The 22,119-nt window shown below is 41.2% G+C and overlaps 1 protein-coding gene across 3 annotated transcripts in view; it reads right to left on the bottom strand.

The window, feature by feature from the left end:
* Positions 1-10,883: 10,883 nt before the first annotated feature.
* The window catches only part of LOC5576985, a 109,148-nt gene continuing 97,912 nt past the window's right edge, over positions 10,884-22,119 (bottom strand). For all 3 annotated transcript variants that reach the window (XM_021843887.1, XM_001663036.2, XM_021843886.1), the window contains exons 5-6: positions 12,352-12,547; positions 10,884-11,876 (exon numbers count right to left, since the gene is read on the bottom strand). In XM_021843887.1, coding sequence (XP_021699579.1) covers positions 11,666-11,876; positions 12,352-12,547 — 407 coding nt within the window. In that variant the 3' untranslated portion in view covers positions 10,884-11,665. The remainder of the gene's footprint in view (positions 11,877-12,351; positions 12,548-22,119) is intronic.

Here is a 22,119-nt window from a genome sequence, read left to right as displayed (position 1 = left end):
GAAATTAGTAAAACATTAATTGGAATTTGTTTTTTCCGAAAAAATACCACAAATGGACCAGCAAAAGAAATTTTATACGAAATGTTTTAGCAGTAGAAGATGATGGTCCCGGTGGAGGATCACCATCTTTTAAAACAGAATTATGCACATCAACATCCATAATTGGGGTGCAAAAATATCAAAATTTGAAAGAAAATCAAAACTTTTAATGAAAACAGTAAATAAAAATAATAATAAAAAGATACTTAGGAACTCCAAACTTAAATTTCCACGCGAAGATGAGATTTCAAGCTTCAAACTTGATGTAACGTCCTCTTGATAACTTTCTCCTCGCGCACCACACAGCAATAACTTCCTCCGCACCACACAGGCAATTACTTCTTTCGCACCACACAGGAAAGATGACCCAAAGTCGAACACTCCTTTGAATCTTGTTCAGGAGATCTTGAAATACCGACGAATAACGTCCGCTTCCAAATCTTCAAACACCGCACCACACAGGTTATATTCTCCTACCGCACCACACAGGATATATTCTCCTACCGCACCACACAGGAATAGCAATAATCAGCCTCTCTCCAAATCGTATCACATTAGCTGTTAGCTGTTAGCTGTGGTGTGCCGTTACAAATATTTATTTAAACCTGTTTAGTATTGTTTTTACGCAAAAGTTTTAAACCACATTTTGATTCAATTGCCGAACACGGTGTTCGTTCTGTCTCATATTCCGAACACCTTGACTCAAATTCCGAACAGCATGAATAAGTCGTATTCAAGGGAATAATTTTGCAAATAAATTTATCTGAGCTAGTTCTACTGATCTCGAACTAGAGAATCAACACTACCTCCGAGATATAAAATAGATTGGAAGACATTTAAATTGAATTGCAAATGACTGCAGTTTCCTTCTAATGTGGTGACATATTTCAGCGAAACATTTCAATCAAACCGCCATACAAAAACCGAGTGTTCGGAATATGAGTCAGTTCGGAATTTGAGACAAAACGGTACGATTTATTCGTGCTGTTCGGAATTTGAATCAAGGTGTTCGGAATATGAGACAGAATGAACACAGTGTTCGGCATTTGAATCAAAATGTTGTTTCATACTTTTACGTAAAAACAATACTAAACTAGCTTGAATAAACAATTTTATCAGCAAACCCAAACAGCTAACAGTTAGACTTTGTGAAGAAATTAAAATATTGACAAATATCAGCTAATTTATGCCTACCAGATGCGTTTGAAGTCACGGTTGACCTTAAATGTTCGGTATACCGTTTTGACTCATATTCCGAACACTTAAGACCAACAGTAACTTCAAATGCATCTGATGGGCATAAATTAGCTGATATGTATTTGTGAAAATTTTAATTTCTTCGCAAAGTCTTACTGTTAGCTGTTGGGTGTATCCATAATAATGTTGATTCAATTAGTTTAAGTATTGTTTTTAGGTAAAAGCATGGAACAACATTTTGATTCAAATGCCGAAACTGTGCTCATTCTGTCTCATATTCCGAACACCTTGATTCAAATTCCGAACAGCCCGAATAAATCGTATTCAAGTGAATAATTTCGCAAATAAATTTATCTTAGCTTGTTCTACTGGTCTCAAACTAGAGAGTCATCACTACTCCCGCGGTATAAATTATATTGGAGACGTTTAAATTGAATTGCAATTGACTGCCATTTCCAGGTTTTTTGGTGACATATTTCAGCGAAACATTTCAACAAAATCGCCATAGAAAACCCGAGTGTTCGGAATATGAGTTTGTTCGGAATTTGAGACAAAACCGTACTTGTTTTAAAAAATAAAAAAAATAATAACAATTTTAACGTTTGCATTTTAGAATGAAATTTTAAGAATTATAATACGAAATAATTTTGAAATGTACTATCACTGAGATTCGATGTTTTTTGCTCACATGGTTAAAGATGCAACTGGCGTTTTCAGTACCGATCAAAGGGGATGTCATCTTTTCAATAATAAAAATGGGTTATGCTGTTTCGAATTGTTATCCTATCTTATCATCTCAAATACATGTGATGTATAGATGCTGATCTCTTTCACGATTTAAATATATAATAATACATCTCTATCTGCAATGCAACAGTTTTTAATGTTAATTAGTCTTTCAAATTTATTTTAATTTTCGCATTTGCTTCCATCGTCTTTATATGCAAGTGATGACTCGTGTCACCTGATTTCAACCACCTACGCCGACCGAGTTGAACAGTGAACCTATGAGCCAGTTTGATCAGTTACAGGTATGGGATTTCCCCTCAATTGGGTTTATTTGATTCCAGCACAATGTTTTAGATACTTGCTTCTGGTAATGATTAGTCTATAATTCTTTACTGTTACTTTGTTTTTATTTTCGTAAAGCAAAGTTGTATAAGCGTAAAGTGTGAACTTGTACAATCTTTGAGTTTTTCTTTCTGATCATTGAATTATTAATAAATCCATTCCTCTTTTCGTCTATACCAAATTATCTTCTTTTGTCAATAAGCTAAAATGTCTATCTAAAGTGATTAATTTCCATTCCATTGCGTAAGTGTGCTGCTTATTGTTTGTGCTGTTTGATCGATTCGAATAGATTATTGCATTCGCTGCTTGGTAGTATAGTGGGATATAAATTTCAATTGACGAAATGAAACTGCCGTGTGTTTGAGCAAGTATCTAGATTTATGCCTAGTTGTATTCAAATTTTGATGTTTAGGACTTGAGAGTAATATCAATTTTGTTGTTTGTATCGCTAACTGTAACAAATATGTCGTGTATATTGAACACCGTAAAGTTTCCTATGCAATTTGATCGCACTACCGAATGATCCATCCAACATTATTGTTAGCATTGTTGAATTTGCCACACAGTTTTGATTCGATTCTTGATTTAACACTTGTCATTAAATAGATATATTTCATTAAGACTCGATTAGGGAGATGCCATGGATTGTGTATATAGATCGGTTAAATAGGAGTAGGTGTATAAATCGCTAGTATAACACTTTTTTTCTAAAAGGGTTCAAAGAATGGTATTAATCACTACTGGGTCATATATATTTACCTACCTATAGGTATAGACAATTTGATTCTTCTACGGTTTGTGCACTGTGTTCTGTTTTGAGGGTGCGATAGTATATTTTGATCTGACTTTTTGCAATATCGTTACGCATCAATTCTGCTACTCTAAGAAATTGGTGGGATTGTAGAGAGGTGCTAAAGTTAGCCGAAAGAAGATATATAAGAACTAGAATAAAGGAAGACAATTTTGGAGCTGCAGACGAGTGGAATTCGCAAACATTTTCGTAACCCCTATAGCAGTGAGGCCTCTAACAACATAAGCGAACATGTATAATGATAAGAGCATCCTACATTTTCCCTCCTTTGTGATTCAAGTGAGTGGTTTGAAATGTGAAACTTGTGTGCTACTCAAATTCAAGCACAAAATTTTGTTGCATAATGGGGATAAATTATATATTTAGTCCATCTCGCTGAATCACATATTTTCGTTCAAAATATCACAATTAGTCATTTCAGTGAGATTTTTTTTTGTTGAACTAATTTGACGCACGAAACTTTGCAGCACTGTTGGTGCTGATAGGAAAATGAATGCAGGCCCGAATGTTTTGGGTTATGTTTTCAATTTTGGTCGGGCTCCCGATATTGAATACATCATGACAAAAAAAGAACTTTCGTTCAGTATCGTAACAGTAGCGTAACAGTAATGATTTACGTTATAACTGAAGATTCCGAAAAACTTAACTATGCAGTATGTACTCGAAAACATTTGGTTGATCAACTTAGGGGCGGTCCATTTATTACGTAAGGCAATTTTCGGGATTTTTCGAGATTTTTTGTATGAAAATTAAAAATAAATTGTATGCCGCGTAAGAAATTTCAAACCCCCCCCCCTCCCCCCATAAACCCTTACGTAATTAATGGATCACCCCTTACTTACCTTATCAGCCAGGCTAAGGCATAGGTGACCTCTGCTGTAGATAGGATACGTCTCCATTCTACACTCGGTCCTTGGCTGCTCGACGATCAGTGCTCGTTGCCATCCACGCATTCTGCGAAGAGTCCGCAGATCGTCCTCAATTCGATCGACCCAACTTGCTCGCTACGCACTACGTCATCTTGTACCGGTCGGATTGTTTTCGAGAACCGTTTTCACCGGGTTGTTATCCAACATTCTGGTGACATGACCGGCTCACAGCAACCTTCCAATTTTTGCAACAATGCAAACGATGGTTGCTTATCCCGGTAGCTGGTGCAATTCATGGTTCATCTGCCTTCCACTCCACCGTAGATGGTCCGCAACACCACGTAGAGGACCTTTTGTCCTTTCGACCTTCTGTCCTTTCGACCTTTTGTCTTTCGACCTTTTGTCATACATTCTTTCTCGACGCCCACTTTTCCACACGTTCTGTCCAGTCCAAGAAGTTCCTGTAGCGCTACGATATCGCAGTTACGGGGATGTAGTTCGTGGGACCTTCCTTAGCCGAGTGGTTATAGTCCACGGCTATAAAGCAAAGCCATGCTGAAGGTGGCTGGGTTCGATTCCCGGTCGGTCAAGGATCATTTCGTAATGGAAATTTTCCTGACTTCCCTGGGCATAGAGTATCATCATACCTGCCACACGATGCGAAAATGGCAACTTTGGCAAAGAAAGCTCTCAGTTAATAACTGTGGAAATGCTCATTGAACACTAAGCTGAGAAGCAGGTTCTGTCCCTGTAAGGACGTAATGCCAAGTAGAAGAAGAAGAAGAGAGAGAAGAAGTAGTTCGTCATAGATTATCCTGTCGCAACCTGCGAAACCAAATGTCTTGCAGTTCCATGTTCCAAGTTTCCAATCATAATCCTTATTTCGTTGCGTGGGTCTTTGCCGATTGCTACGGTTCGTATTTTTTCCTATGTTATTCGCAACAATGTGTTTTACGGGTGGCTTGTTGGACCTACGCCAACACTACTGTCTCGCGGAGTGCGATCGTGCTAACTCAATTGAACGTGCTAACTTACCCTAGGATGATCGCATTGATGGGACTACTACCTTGAACTTAGGTGTGTGCGTTACAGCATTTCTCATTCAGCCGCTGGATACCAGAATGGACGCTGTTCGAGCCGCACCTCCTGATGAACAGACGCTAGAGGCGTAACTCCTCAATCTAGCTGATGTTAGAAGGACAACATTGCCCAGGCTTTTTATATAGATTTCTCGCATTTCTAGCAAAAACTAGAAACATTCACCATCCACAGCTGTCTTCTCATTTCTTCTTCTTTCTTCGCCAGGCTGGCATTCAAATGCCAAAGTCGGTCCGACGATTCCAGTTGGATGATGACTTCCGGTTCGTTGGCGCTCCCGACTCGAAGCCAAACTCTGCTCTCTATGCTTCATGTCGCTGCTCTACTCTTCACTCACACTGTAGTGCCGACATTATCTGTGTCACTGTCCTGTTCTTTGCATTCCACTTATCTGCGTCGTTGCACATCCGTTGGATGACATTGCCAACGTTTACATCGTCACCAAGAATGGCTTTCATCTCCTCTAGTTCCAGATCGAACCGTGAGCATTCAAAAAATGTTAGCTCCGGAGTTTCCTCCGTGTTGATGCATTTGGGACAGGACGACACAAGGTCGCCGAACCTGAACAAGTATTGTCTGAAACAACCGTGTCCAGACAAAAACTGCGTCAAGTGAAAATTTACTTCACCATGTGATCTTCTTATCCGCATCGAAAGACTTGGGATAAGACGATGTGTCCATCTGCCAGTCGTAGCTTGATCCCACTGGTGTTGCCATTTCCTGATGGTGTCAGCACATACTCTTTTTCGGACTCCTTTTGTGTTGCGGTCCCTGTAGCACTCGCTATCTTCGTCGAGAAGAAGGTTGATAAGTTTTATCCCTGCTATCGCACATACTGCTTCCGATGAAATCGTGCGATACGAACTTGAAACTCGCATAGCCATCAACCTATACGTACTGCTTAACAGTGCCCAGGCTGCACTACCAGCTAAGTACTACGGTGGTCTTTGTCATCGTTTAACCCGTGGATGCGTGATGTAGGAACTTGATGAGAACCAGAGATGTTTTGGATGCTCCCAAAACCCACCACCTGGTAGCATAGCGTTAGGGTAGCCATGAGGGGTGACGAAATGGGGGCCATCATCGAAGCCGAAACAGGAGAGGGGTAGGACAACGCCGAAGGCCGTTATCAGGTCGAAAGGAAGGAGTGGTCAGGATGTACCGTAATTTCGGGTGAAATTGATCACTTTTCACGGTTTTTCTAGTCTGATTTCTATAATGTTGACAATGCCAAACAACTGAATGCAGGAAAACAATTATGAAGGTGAGCCTCATTGACTCAAGTACCGAAATTTTCTAATAAATGTTATTTTAGTGCTAAAAATACGTCTAGAATAAAAAAAATCGGGAGATCTCATTTCGGGGTGAAATTGCCATTATTGTTAGTTTTCAAAACAACTTTACATAATAAATTTAAGCTCCCTGAATCCGAATATGCTTGCCAAATTCTTAATAACACAATATTTATAGAAATAATGAATGTTTGAATTTCAAGAATAACGCAGAAAACGCCTAAATGTATGCAATTTACTAAGGAATTTCCTGATATATAACAGAAATTCAATTATTTCAACCAAATCAACGAATTGGTACGAGTTTTGGTTATGAAATCTAGTTTGGGGATATATCTTAAGTATCCTTACAAACTTCCAAAATTATACCATGTCCAAATCCTTGTCTAGAACTAGAAGTTTATTGATGTTTGTCAACACTGCACCGTACAAGATTTTGAAATTTTACATTATTTTCATAGAAATAAACATTTTTGAACGCACAAAACTTCACAATGTTGTTGAGTTATGATTTTTCAAAGTAAGTAGTGTCAGGGGAAAACGAAAAATTTCCAATTGAGTTTTCCGGGAAAATAGGCGACCCTGAATTTTTCTCATTTTTTTTTTTATTCATATATTGATGAGCCCTGCCTGTGGAAGAAAAACATGAAAATCTGAGACCTTTCGGCCCAAACCCGTACGAAAATAAAAAAAAAAATCCCCAACACACAACTTGGACATACTTACGACAAACAACGTTCATTCACTGCAGGTTACGTTGATATTTGTGCACCATTAGGAAGAAATAAAATCGAGTGACACAGTGATCAATTTCACCCTACTGATCAATTTCACCCGAATTTACGGTAACTGCAAGAAGAAGGGGCCCCAAATAGTGAACAGGTCAGATTAGCCAGTAAGAAAGTGGGATGCAGGTGAATGGAGTAGATAGAAGAAGTAACGAAAAATACTGCCTGTTGAAGAAAATAAAGTTCGAGATTTTCAGTGAAGTGCTTAGGTTTTCCTAAATTATAGTGCGAAGATTCCCTATCCGCGGTAAAATTAAGGTAAGCTTTCCAACTCTGATGCAGTTGAGTCGGATAGTCTCTAAATAGCTCCCGATTGGCTGACCGATACTTACAGTACAGACGATTTCATTAAGGTGAAACATCTCGGAATCTAAAGATGGCCGTCACAATGGCCGACTTATATCTCTTCTCACGTTTTCAAAGGCACACAACAGTAGAAATAGTAGGCAAACGTTCCTGATCTTCTTATTTTAAGCTTCCTGCTAGTGCACAAAGTCAAAATAAAAAGTGCACTGTTGTGGGATGTTTCCTTCGCGAGATTTGTGCCTTTGAAGTATTAGTGCAATCTTAGAAGTTAGATTCCAAACTGTTTCACCTTAAAGTGAAGAAACAGTTTGCCATCGGACTAGATCTTCTTATTTTAAGCACTTTGCCAAAATACAAAAGTGAATTAAAATTGCACTGTTAGATATTTCCTTCGCGAAATTGTTGCCTGAGCAGTTTTGGTACAAAATTGAACTAAGATGGAAGCTGTTTTATCTTAAACGTTTAACGGGAGCTTGTAGTTCTGTCTATATACTTTTGCAGCATGCAGTTTATGCATTTTGGTCTATAATAAGGTAATGACTGTTTAATTTGATCTTCAACGCTAACAATTGACGCCAGCGGCAAAAAGTACAGACAACAACCTTTCGGACATTCAGTTTCTCTCGCTGGCCGCCGAGCGGCGACACTGTTGTGTGTATTCCACGTGCTACGCTGGATTCTCAAATTTCTCAATCTTCAAACACAAGCGCATGGAAAAATTGTAGCCGAGAACTGTCAAAACGTTTGGAAAATAATGAAGAACGTAAATTACTAGCAATTAGGAATCTGGATCGAAAAAGTAGTGATTATAAATCAAGCGTTATGTGAATATATAACTGTTTGTGTATAGTTCATCTTCCGTGGTGCTATCTTTGCTCCAAGATTTCGTTTTTACTACCAATAAAAAAGAGCCATCTATTGCCATTTCAGTTTTAAATATCGTCCTATTAGAAAAACACTATGAAACAACGATCGCCAATTTTGAAACGAATAATGAAACACTGATATCACAGATTCAAAATACATAAATGCTAGTATATAGTTTACTATTGTTTCCTTAAAAATTAAACATTTGTCAACTTTTTCATCTCATTTATAAACCTTTTTACACAAATATTAATAATGTTGTATGGATAAAATACCACGAGGTGAAGGGGCCATAACCACGTGGTTTATAGACAGCCCTTAAGTGTTCGGAATATGAATCAAAACGGTATCTAGAAGTTATTTTCAGAGGATTTGTTATGGGACAACCATTGGTTTTGCTGGCAATTTCGTTGGCAGAAACTTAAGGAGAGATATTATAGCTTATCCTATTTCATCTGCAAGATCTCCGATAGTTTTCAAACGAGATTTTTGACAGAAACAGTTAGAGAAAATATTTTAATAGAATATCATTCTCTTAGAAGAGAAGTGGGGGAACATGACAATGTTAATGAACAAGAAAGACTTCAGAGTAATTTCCAAATTGGCTTATTCCCTAAAAGCATCAGATTTCCAGAATATCCCAGAAGTTGACCAATGTCACCAAATAACTTTTCAAATCAATTTGTTTCGTAAACCATATATATTGTTAATGATGCAAGAAAGGTTACAGAATAATTTCAAAAGTGATCATTCCCATGAGAGCACCAGATGCCCGGATAGGTTTTAGAATCAATTAGAAAATGGCCACTTTCTTGAGGGTACAACATCCCCGGAAATGCCTGGAATTGGCCAATATCACCAGATATCATTTATATTCCTTCTAATCCACCCGAAGAACCACCTGGGGTACCTGGAACCTACTATAGAGTAATCATGATAGCCGATAAGGCTGAAAATGCTTCGGGGAGCATCAATTTTGAAAATCTTGAAGTTTGATGCCCATATTGATATGGTTTCCGATATGTTTCTAATTGGTCGTTTCTCCCAGGGCACCTGGAACCACGTCAGTGATGGTTCTGAATATGCTGCTGGAAATATCATTTTGAAACTTGATGCCCATGTGGATTTAGCTCCGGATAATAAAAACATGACTGACATTTTTTCCGGAACCAGTTTTATGGAAATTGTTATATTTCGGACAACTTTAAACGAATCTTGATGCGTCCGCTGGCATTCAACTTCCTATTAGTTCTAGTTTGTAGGAAAATTGTAAACATCTATTCAACTTCACACCGCACAAAAATACAAACGACAGAAAAAATACCATTTGGATATGACCATGGAAAATCCGATACATCTCCGGTGTCCGGTGGCCAATATGCAAGTTACTAAAACTAGACAGAATTTTCCGTCGACCGCTTGCTGATGCATTCAATTTCATCTTTTTTTCATAAAGTTATAAGCATTTGAAATTAGGCAACATTTTGCCTAGCTTAATCGTTTTGCCCTGGGAGGGAGAAACCAATACAAAATTTCTCTACGTCACAGTGAGCCGAGATTTTGCTGTCACGAACTGTCACTGTGAGCCCGGATCTTAAACAATGGACAAACATGATAAAAGCGCGTAATTAGCCTAAACATATTTTTGCATTTTATCAAAAGTAGCAAAAAATCGAATTAGAATGAATTCATGCACATTCAAAAGTAACGTCACGAGAACACCGTTTATTCTTATTGAATGTAACGTATTGGAATGAGACTCTTTTTACTATTTTCATTAAAACTGAAAATTAAACGCATAGAAAACTGTGGCCTTTTTTCAATGTTTGTCCAGAAATATCGAAGGTACACAACACATGAAAACAAGCGATTTTCACTAAGCATGCCTGCCGTTGGCAAACTGGAGTTTTCTTGCAATTTGGAAAACAATTGTATGCAATTTCGTGTGTAGTATCGGTGCCTCCCTCCCAGGTTTTGCCTATTCCCTGTACCTTCTAATGGATTTGTTTTGCATAACCATGAAATTTGATATGTCACAAGGAAGGTTTTACAATTATTCTTGAAGTGGCTACTTGCTTGAGGGCACTACATTCCCGGAATATGCCATGGGGTGATAAATGTCATAAGAAGCCATGGTTATGTTTTATATTGAACTTGTTTTGCAAAACCATTAATTTTGGCGAAAACCAATTTAACAAAGACATAAACAATAATCTTTCAGAAAAATGTCCAGACATTGATCCTCGAGTGAACATTGTTGTTGTTGAATTGTTAAATGATTATGCTAAAAATAATTCGGCAAAAGAGTGTATTTAAATTACTGCTCATAATTGTCCCATATGAAAAAAGTAGGCATTGAGAAAATAGTGATCTAACTTTAAATGTGTCTTCACATACAAATGTCCACAATTTTCTTGTACATTTCTGCAAATCCATATGGCACACTTATGCTTTTATGGAAGTATACTCTGAAACAAATTATTCTTTTGAGAAACAAAGCTTTTACCCAAATCTGCAGCAACCAGTTATTTGTCTTCCTGTTATCTAACAATATGATTTGAACAATATGTTGTGTATTGAGTAATATTCGTGAAACTGCGGAATCTATCTCAAATATCTATAATAGGCGGTTATAAATGGAAATAACAAGTTTATTGAGCCTAATCAAGTTGTAGGATTGAATATTATTTGAAATTCTTGAAGGTTAAATTTGGAAGAGGTTAACGCTGTATTAAACTCAGAGAGCATAAATGTAGGTCAATGTTGTAACAATATTCAAGTCCAATCCTTTTAGATGTTAACTTTTTTCAAGATTTCATGCAGTAGTATGGAATCAAGAGCTGGCATTTTTGGCAATTCAAAATTGGCATTTTTCTCACACTGTCCTTAAATTTAAAGCAATGCAGCAACCTTTAATCAATAAACCTCTAAACACAATTTCATATAACGCATCTTTGACTATATGTATACCTTCTTTGTATAGCAGTAGTTAACATTGAACAGTGAACGAGATCACAAAATTGTAGTAATCTGTGCCGAGCTGGTGATGTAGTTGCCATCACCACTAGTAATGCAGGTAATCCGTTCCGGAACGATGTCCTCAAAGTCATGGCTACCGTGAAGGGACTTTTCACCTCGCCGTTCGCTACCGCTTCGATGGCTGGACGAATAACTAGCCGTCTGGCCAATAGAGTTTCGCTCTTTCGAGGAGCAGCCTGTACCTTGTTGGCCATGATGACCATGCTGCTGCTGCTGGTGATGGTGGTAATGGTAGGATGACGACGACGACATAGGATAATTAGGGTGCTGTTGTCCGCTTCCCGATTGCTATGTGTGAGTCGAATGGGAGTGAGCCACTGATATGGAGGTAGTCATGGCGAATGGGCCTTCCTCCATACGCCGTTTATCCAGAGAGTCGTACAGTGGAAACTCACAGCACAAGATGAACTTCAGAGCCCGTGGAACCTCCGAATAGATAGCCGGTGGGATTGGAATCAGCGGAGAGGTACACGCTTTGTACTTTCGATACTCTAAATCACTGGGAATGTGGAAAAGAAAAGGCAATTAGTGTAAGTAGGTTATGCAAAAGCATAAGTAAAGTTACGTTATTTATATATTTAATAATACTACAACACTAGCTCCAATAGATAGCGGGAGGACATTTTTCCAGAAAGGACGTTTGGCATGACCGACATATATTTTCGATGAAACTATTTCATGCCACACGCTTTTATACTAAACGTATTTATTCAAATTGTTGATCTAGTTCAATTGCCATAGAGTAAAGTTGATAAAAGTTCTACTACTGGGGCAAAGTTTTCTTTTTGAAGATTTTTATTTCAATTCAAAAAATATGTTATAAATATATATAACTATATTATTATTATTATCACTTCACTATTATTTTCAAGTAGGAGACTTTCACTCCAAATATTATAAATTAAGAGTGTTTACGCTCAGATTTTATTCCCTTCCTCAGACTGCAATAGTTGTTTTATAAAATTGAAACTCACTCTCGGTACTTTTCGTCCGCGGACCGTTCTCGCACCGGGATCCCCGACAGGAACAGGATGATGAGGGTTGTGAATATTGGCGACATAATTGCCACCCACTCGATGCCATCGATTACGTTCAGTGAGATAACGAAGATTCCCCACCAAATAACAATCTCGCCGAAATAGTTGGGATGCCTTGACATTCGCCACAGTCCTGCGGGGAATGGGATGGAAAGAAAAGAGAGAAAGTGTTAGATTCGGATATGGTTTGATGCAGGGAAGACAGGATAGGCATTCCCTTCACCCGCCTCGTAGCTGGTAATCAAATTTATGAATAAATCATTGATCCACACACGTATGAGACTGAGCGTTAGCATTCTGGCTGAAAAAGCGTGTCATAAAAATTCAATAAACATTATATGTTCGCGGTTGTCTGCCACTTTGTTGAAGAGGATGCTTCGAGTGAATCTGTACTCACGGATTACAAAACGGATTGAAATATAAGGGACGATTTAAATATGACGTCCATCGTTTTTTGGGACTTCTAGAACCCCCAATTCCCCTCTGTCACGCTTTTTACAATATCTTATACATGTACTGTCACACTTTCATATGACCAAGCCACCCCCCCTCCCCCAAATGATGGATGAAATTTTTGTATGACGCGGTGTGGCACAAAACTATTAGATCTTACTGATACTACAGCTATCCCAAGACAGTTCCTTCTTGTACCTCAATCTCATGTAACTTGCAGGCCGTGTTACTCCCAGCCTAGAAGAGATCTCTTTTTCCATGTTTTAGGGTCAACGCTAAGCTCGTGACTCCGCGAAAGAAAACACTTATAAATTGGTTCAAGTAAAGCTCCCTTTATTTTCGATCTCCGTGCACACTTTTATTCCTACTTCCGTGACGGCCTACTTCCTGTTCCTCTCTCTCTCTCTCTCTCTTCTGATCTTTCCCTTCTCTTTTTCCTTGCGTCCGTCCACAACATTGGACAAATCCTCTCACTTTCTTATCACTATTCCTACCTTACTCCTTCTTCATTTTTTCGGGGTCCCGCGCACTACTGCACCTTCTCTGCTACTTCTTCGCCGACTATTGGAACCTACTCCTGCTATCCGGTCCAGGTGCAGATGACTCTTCCCTTATCCTCTATCTTCTTTATTCCCCAGACAACCAGAAATCGCATGAATGTTCACGCTACAACTATGCGCCCCTCGAGTGTGGTGATGGGCCAGAGGATTCAGTGATCCGTGGATTCACCAAGGGATTCACTGCAAAAGCCTGGGATTTGTGGGATCTTCCTTAGCCGAGTAGTTAGAGCCTGCGGCTACAGAGTAGCCCGGTCAGTCTAGAATATTTTCGTAATGGAAATTTCCTTGACTTCCCTGGGCATACAGATATACGAATACGAAAATGGCAACTTTGGCAAAGTTAATAACTGCGGAAGTGCTTATTGCACACTAAGCTAAGAAGCAGGATTTGTCCCAGTGAGGACATAATATCAAGAAGGAGTGAAGATTGTACCATTGGTACCTGCAGGAATAAAATAGACCCCTTGCTGTGGTCTATAGCCTCTTGCCCAGCAACTCCTATCCCTACCTCCTCGTGGTACCGGCCCGGGGTACGAGTAACCTTGGGAAAGATCGGGTAACCAACCCCGGTGGGAACTTTGGTCGTATGCTGACAGGGAAGAGAGGGTTTGCTCCTGCAAACCTGGAGCGTCTGTACTCCATGTTAGGAGCGGCTCACAACAGCGTCTGTTCCCCATGTCAGGGGCGGCTGATCATCGTCCGAGAGCCAGAGAAGGACTCTAAGCTAAACTGTGCACTATGGTCCTCCGAACATTTAGGGGGAATGGTCCTCCGGAAATCTAGGGGGTTGGTGTCAGGCCCTGCAAGCCAGCCGTAAAAAACATGAAGCAATGAATAATCAACGAGAGAATAAAAACCGGGACAATCGGCGTAAAGACCACAGCGACATAAAGGGACTAGCGATTGGAAGCTCAGTACGTGGAACTGTAAATCTCTCAACTTCATCGGGAGCACACGCATACTCGCCGACGTGCTGAAGGACCGCGGATTTGGCATCGTAGCGTTGCAGGAAGTGTGTTGGAAGGGATAAATGGTGCGAACGTTTAGAGGTAACCATACCATCTACCAGAGCTGCGGCAACACACACGAGCTGGGAACAGCTTTTATAGTGATGGTGATATGCAGAAGTGCTTCATCGGGTGGTGGCCGATCAATGAGAGAATGTGCAAGTTGAGGCAAAAAGGCCGGTTCTTCAACTTCAGCATAACAAACGTGCACAGCGCTCACTCCGGAAGCACTTATGATGATAAAGACGCTTTCTACGCGCAGCTCGAACGATGTCAAAATCATCATAGGGGATCTTAACGTTCAGGTTGACCAGGAGGAGGAGTTCACATTGACTATTGGAAAGTTCAGCGCCAACCGACTGACGAACGAAAACGGCCTACGACTAATTGATTTCGCCGTCTCCAAGAATATGGCCTTTCGTAGCACCTACACCTACGGCACTTCTCCGACATTATCGAAGTCAGGACCTATCGTGGCGCTAACATCGCCGCTGACCACTATCTGGTGATGGTTAAACTGCGCTAAAAATTCTCCGTCGTAAAAAACGTACGGTACCAACGGTCGCCCGGTATGACCTAGAGCGGCTTAAGCAACCAGATGTCGCAACTGCGTTCGCGCAGCACCTCGAGCCTGCATAACCGAAAGAGGGTGAGCAGGATGAAGCCCCTCTTGAGGACAGTGAAAGCAGCTATCAACGATGCAGCTGAGAGCAACGTCGAGTACGTGGGACGGAGTTGGAGGAACGATTGGTTCGACGAGGAATGTGGGCAAATTCTTCAGCAAGGGACCCGGCAGAACGTAAAACATTATAGGCGGAACCGGCAATAGCAGACCCGCCTCTTTCGGGAGAAAAACGCCGCTTGGAGGAGACGGAGTGCGAGGAGATGGAACAGCTGTGCCGATCTCAAGAAACACGTAAGTTCTATCAGAAGCTCAACGCATCCCGCAACGGCTTTGTGCCGCAAACCGAGATGTGCAGGGATAAGGATGTGAGCATTCTGACGTCCGAGCGTGAGGTGATCAAAAGGTAGAAGCAGAACTTCGACGAACACATGAATGGTGCTGGCAATGAAGAATGGGACAATGAAGGAAATGCCTTCGACAGTACTGCGGGCGATGGAAACCTACCAGCCATTCACCAGCTCAAGAACAATAAAGCTGCTGGTAAGGATGATATCGGAGCTGAACTCATAAAGATGGGCCCGGAGAGGCTGGCCATTTGTCTGCACCGGTTGATAGGCACAATCTGGGAAACAGATCAGCTACCGGAGCAGTTGAAGGAAGGGGTAATATGCCTCATATACAAGAAAGGCGACAAGTTAGATTGTGAGAAATTTCGAGCGATCACCATTCTAAATGCGGCCTACAAAGTATTATCTTAGATCATCTTCCGTGGTCTGTCACCTGTAGTAAACGAGTTCGTGGGAAGTTATCAAGCCGGCTTCGCTGGCGGCCGATCGACAACGGACAAGATCTTTACTGTACGGTACAACCTCCAAAAATGTCGTGCATACCAGATCCCAACGCATCACTTTTTCATCGATGTCAAGGTGACATACGATAGTATTGACCGCGTAGAGCTATGGAAATTATGGACGAGAATAGCTTTCCCGGGAAGCTCACGAGACTGATAAGAGCGACGATGGAATGTGTGCAAAATTGTGTGAAGGTTTCAGGCAAACACTCCAGTTCGTTTGGATCCCGCCGGGGACTACGACAAGGTGATGGACTTTTGTGCCTGTTGTTCAATATTGCGCTAGAAGGTGTTATGCGGAGAGAGTTAAAAGTTGGTTTAGATTACTAAAGAAACTATATTTGTATTATTTTGTCAACAGCAACAGCAGCAGCGGACGGAGGCGGAGTGCAACTCAGGTAAGTACCTGTTTCTTTCAGATGACGGTCAGCGGTTCACGGACGAATGCAGGTAAGTTCAATCCTTTTTATTAGCAACTTCACTTTTATCAACTCTTCTTCACTAACCACTAGTTTAACTTTCACTTATTACTAATTAAAGTTCACTTTATTGCAGCATTCTTACTTCTACACTATCTAGTTTTTAATTCAATTTTTATCAATCTGACGTTTCTAACAAAACAATACTAATCCTCACGCCACTGACAAGACGAGTTTTTATAGGGGAGTTATCGGAAGCTCCACTTTCGCCATGTTTGCATTTCCGAAGGGCCAATGCTGCCACATGAAGACGTTGTCGGAGTTAGTCGGCCTATTGACGCGGATCACAGGATGATTTTAAGATGCATTTTCACGATCCATTTGTTTCTCCATGCACGCTCGTGTTGCATAGGCACGAACATCCTGGCCCCTTCAGAAATCCCATTTCTGATCAGATTCGTTCGGTTTTCAGCGACGGGTAGTCCGATGACATACGCTGTCATTTAACTGTCGACTGCGGTGGTATTGGTGAATCCAAGTGATGCTAGTTGGCTCGATGTCAACGTTGAACTATTAGGCTGATGATGCTGTTGGTGGAAACAAAACAAAGACCCGGTAGCCGGTTTCGCAAATTCTAAATTAATTGGACAGGTTCTCACCTTGTCCTCTTCTAAAAGAGGCCTTGTATTAATCGCTTAAGGATGTCGTCGATAGAGCCGAGGTGTGTTTATGGTTTTCTCCTAGCTGTCTGGTCGGTAGAGGTGATTCCGAAGGAGAACGGCTGCCAGTCAAAAAGTGGCCGGGAGTGAGCGCCTCAAAATCGGTTGGATCGTCGGAGAGTGGAATCAATGGCCTGGAATTGAGACAGCTTTATATTTGCACGAGTAGTGTTTCGGTGTCGTCGTACGGAAGGATGCGAGTTCCCAGTACTCGGTGGAAATGCTTATGTGCAGAGGCAATAGCTGCCTCCCATAGCCCACCAAAGTGAGATGCTCTGGGTGGGTTGAAGTGCCATTTGATTCCCTTTTCGGAGCATTCCATTGCAACGGCGTTCTTGTGGTCTTCGCTACGAAGCAATCGACGAAGCTCATTGTCCGCCCCTACAAAATTTCTCCCGTCGTCGCTGTGAATATCGGAGCAGAGGCCTTGTCGTGAAACAAAACGCCGCAGTGCTTGAATAAATTTTGCTGTACTCAAATCCGTAACTAGTTCAAGGTGGACAGCTTTCGTACAAAAGCATACGAAAACTGCCACATAAGCCTTTCTTGGCGCTGCACGTCGTGCACACGCTTGAACTTGTATGGATCCCCAGTAGTCGATGCCGGTAACCGAAAACGGTCGGGATGCAGTGACACGAGCAGCAGGTAACTCCGCCATGAACTGTTCTATCATTTTTGGCCGATTACGACAACAAACAACGCAGCTGTGTACGATCCTTTTCACGAGATCCCTGGCCCCTATGATCCAATACCGGAGGCGTAGTAAGGTGATTAGAAGCTGTGGTGCTGCATGTAGGTGGCGCAGGTGAAAAGATCGGACCAGAAGAGCAGAAACGGGATGCGAAGAGGGAAGAATTATTGGATGCTTGCTGTCGAATGGAAGTTGCGATTGGTCGATTCGTCCACCAATTCACATAATTTGCTCGTCGTCCTAAAAAGGATGAAACCGTCGCAAACGGGATTTCGTTGATATATATTGTTGTTTCAGCAGATTATTTCGTTCGCAACCAAAATGTTGCTGTTGAATTAGCTTTGATGAGTGTGGTCTCCGCTCTTTGAATTTCCTCCGTGGCCAGGTGAGTATTCGCAAATCGTTGATTGCTTCTACGCTGACAGTTTTGAAGAAAGCGTAGACAATACGCCATGACCCGTAGCATACGAGTATAGTTGGAAAATTTCTCAGCATGTTGATCGATGAACGAGGGTTCTTCGGTAGCCGGAGCAGAGGCGACAGTCGTCTTCTTATATTCTCGCAGTGCTTCATCCGGGCAACTGGAGTTTGATTTCATCACTGGCCACTCGTTTGGTGCGCGCTGTAGCCATTCGGGTCCACGCCACCATAAATGGTTATTGATGAGGTCATCGACTGATATCCCTCGCGAAACAAGATCGGCTGGATTCTGGTTTCCGCTTACATGATTCCAAACGCAGTTTTGAGTGGCCTGTTGAATCTTAGAGACCCGATTAGCTACAAAGGTTGCCCATGTTGAAGGAGAAGCTTTCAGCCAGCACAGAACTACCGTGGAGTTCACCCAGAAAAAGGTGTTTACAGTCAGTTGAAGAGATGCCAAAACCTTTTCGTATAGTTGAGCTCCAATCAAAGCACCACAAAGTTCCAGTCTAGGAATGCTTTGTCTTTTCAGAGGAGCTACTTTCGAATTAGCCGTCAGGAGTGCCACTTTAATTTCTCCATTGGGATTTGTCGTGCGGATATAAGCACACGCTCCGTATGCTTGCTCAGAAGCATCAGTAAAAACGTGAATTTGGAATGTTTTAGGATCATATGGATGTGGAGTAGCTTGGTCTTCCTCTAAAGCCCAAAATTTTTCCATTAGTGAATGGAGATCGTTGATAGTGGCTACATGAGAAACAATTGGAGTGGCGGCTGTACATTGAGAACCTTTCCCAGAAACGACCCAACCGAAGACAGAGTTTACCAGTGAGGGAAGACCAGGTCCTAGTTGAAGTCTTCCGGACACCTTGAACAGTTTGAAGAATATTTCAGCCCCCAGGATGAGATCGACAGGACTCGTTTGATAAAAGGCTGGGTCTGCTAATTGAATTCCAGGTGGTACCTTCCATGATGATGCATCCACCGCAGCTGAAGGAAAATCAATGGCAACTTTTGGCAGTACGAACAGTTCAACTGTGGCGGAATAGTCAGAAACCCGAGAGCAAATCGTTGATTGGAATTTGTAGCGAGATTCTGTCGACGACTGTCCGATTCCAGCAATAGGGAGATGAATGCGTTTTCGTTGAGCCTTAACCAGCTGGGCGAACGATTCGGTGGCGAAGCAACATTCACTTCCGGAGTCCAACAACGCCCTAGCAGTGTGTTTCTTCCCACTATCGTCGACTACAATGACTACTGCGGTGGCTAGTAGTACACATTTCCGCCCATGTCCAGTTGATGCAAAGCTGACCGGGTTATCGAAGGATGCTGACGCTGAAGCGGATGGCTGGTCGGTAGATGGATGGCTGGCGGTTTCCTTGGAGGGGATTGATTCTTGGGATTTCTGGCTGCTAGATGCTGAGGGACCTTGACAGAGCTGGGTGTGATGATGGGCCTTGCACTTTCTACAGGTGCTCGACGATGGACATTCCTTTGCCATAAGTCCCTTCCGAAGACAGTTTCTGCACAACTGGTTTCGACGAACTTCACGTTCCTTCTCCTCGACGGACATTTTCGAAAATACCACTGATACAGCGGGTGATGGTCTGAGCAGGTTATACATTTTCGTTGAGACTTAGCACAAGCTCCGTGGCTAGCGACAAAGCGTTGGGTTGGTTTTTTGGGGTTGGTCGATTGCAGAGGAACCTCGCTAGTCTTCCCTATTGTCTGCAAGACAGTAACTCGACGTTGGAGAAATGTCGTAAGTGCTTGAAAAGAAACTGCATTGAGTGTTGAAGAGTGTTCTTCCCAGTCCCTCCGGGTTGTGGGATCCAAACGCGTTCTTAACATGCGAATCAGCAAAACATCCCAGTATTCCGTTCTCTCGCCAAGTTGATGAAGGACTTTGACATTGGCTTCAAATTTTTCAACCAACGAATGGAGCTCAGCTGCGGACTCCATTTTGATTGGGGGGAACTCGAAAAGGGAATCGACGTAAGTATGTTTCAATCGCGCTGGGTTTTGATAGTGGTCCAGCAGTAAGTTCCATGCGACTTGACAATTATTCGCACTGATGGCGATGGTTTAAACGTGTTTCAATGCTTCTCCGGACAGCGATGACCGAAGGTAGTAAAACTTCTGAATGCTTGTTAACTCGTGTGAGGAGTGGACCAGTGAAACAAAAAGATCGTGGAAGTTAAGCCATTGGTCGAGTTGCCCAGCAAAAATCGGAATTTTGATGTCGGGCAACCTGATGTGCGACGAAGCAGGGCTTGGCGTGGTTAATGAAGAAGACGATGAAGGGCGGGGAGACGTAGGTTCGTTTTTATTGTTGGCGAGAAGAAAACCCTTCACACGGAAATAATCTGTCTTAAATTCGATTCGCTCCTTGAGGTGGGCCTCGATCGCCGATTCATCAAGCGTCTCGAGTTCGGCTTGGGTAGCATTAAAATCGTTCCAAATGCTGATAAGGTGCTCAAGACGAACGGCTACTTCTCGAGCACCGGTTTCCTCCTCATAGCTATCCACGAATGCCTTGATTAGACCGAATGACGTCAAGAGGCTCTTCTGCCTCGTCTTTAATGACTTGATCCGTCGTTCGGTTGACATCGTGGGGAAGTACGGTGAACGGATTAAAGGTGAGCAGGATCTGTAAACGCAGATCGCGTAGCTCAAAAAGGTTTTGATAAAGATGATTGGACAGCCAATTACCTGCTTACAGGCAGTTATATGCCTTGTACGATTCCAAATGAAGCAGTTTCCAGAGCACCGGCGTGGCGCAGATAACCTCGACGTGGATGGTTCTGACCCGAGTCGGCTGGCGGAATACCGGAGTTCGAATTTCTCTCTATTTATTTTTTATTTATTTATTTATTGCTCTAATATATGTAACGTAAGACTCATGTCTTTTTTATGCTACACAAAGTCGTTTAATGAAAAATCTCATACATTTAAATTCATGTACTCATATTTATTGATCTACAGCTTATTGTAAGCGTTTTTCTCAGAATATTTTGATAGTTAATCTCAGAATAACACATTATGAAAATATTGCATTGAAAATAATTTCAATTTCATTACAGCAGTGTTCCCAGTTTTGACGATTGTCATTGTGTTTCGTGAGGTCTTCTGAAAATAAAGCATTTGGCTTTCTATTGTGCTTAAAATATGACATGGGGACTGAATAAGCAAATCTATGATGGTGTGTGTTATTTTTCATATTAATACTATATTATAATTTCCGTTAGGATGTACTTTTAATCAAAAAATTTTACTCATATCAGTTCTATTCAAATACAAAATATTACCAAATGATTTTATGATATCTGGGAAATTGATGCCCCAAAAATAACTTGACATTTTTAGTAGGCTTCAGATTGATGATGCTTTTGAAAAACAAGCTTTTTTAAAAATTAAAAATAAAGATTGTCGAATTTTCCAGCCAACTGGTTGCGATTTCATTGATAAATTAAAAAGATATTGAATGTACAAGGTAACCACTTTATAAAATAAATAGTCCTTAGGTGATCTGCGTTGGGCAACGCTATCATCCTAATCTGGTAAAACCTTTATTTATTAGCATTTCGTTAACAACCAAGATTTAAGAAGTGTTTTGAATAAAAATTGATTTTTTTTATACCAAAGTGTAATATCTATTTCTCACCAACAGTTATATTGTTTCTGAAGACGTTAATCATTTTTCTAAGATTGAACTATTGCCTAACCTTATTCAACCGTTTTTACTCGATTCATAATCTGTCAGACGATGTCATGCTTTTGTTGATTCAATATTTGCTTTCCAATTCGTAATCGTATCAAACTTACCAACTATTTTGACCCCATGTGTCAACCGGAAACCAGTATCACAGATATGAAAGCTGAAAACACCCTCAGAGGAAAGGATATTTCTGAACCAGTCAACATCAATTTTTGTTTGAGACCGTAAAGTGCCATCCTCTGT

The sequence above is a fragment of the Aedes aegypti genome, chromosome 2, assembly GCF_002204515.2.
Source record: "Aedes aegypti strain LVP_AGWG chromosome 2, AaegL5.0 Primary Assembly, whole genome shotgun sequence".
NCBI lineage: Eukaryota > Metazoa > Arthropoda > Insecta > Diptera > Culicidae > Aedes > Aedes aegypti.
Note: the sequence above shows the minus strand (reverse complement) of the source record. Positions and strands in the feature narration are given on the sequence as shown.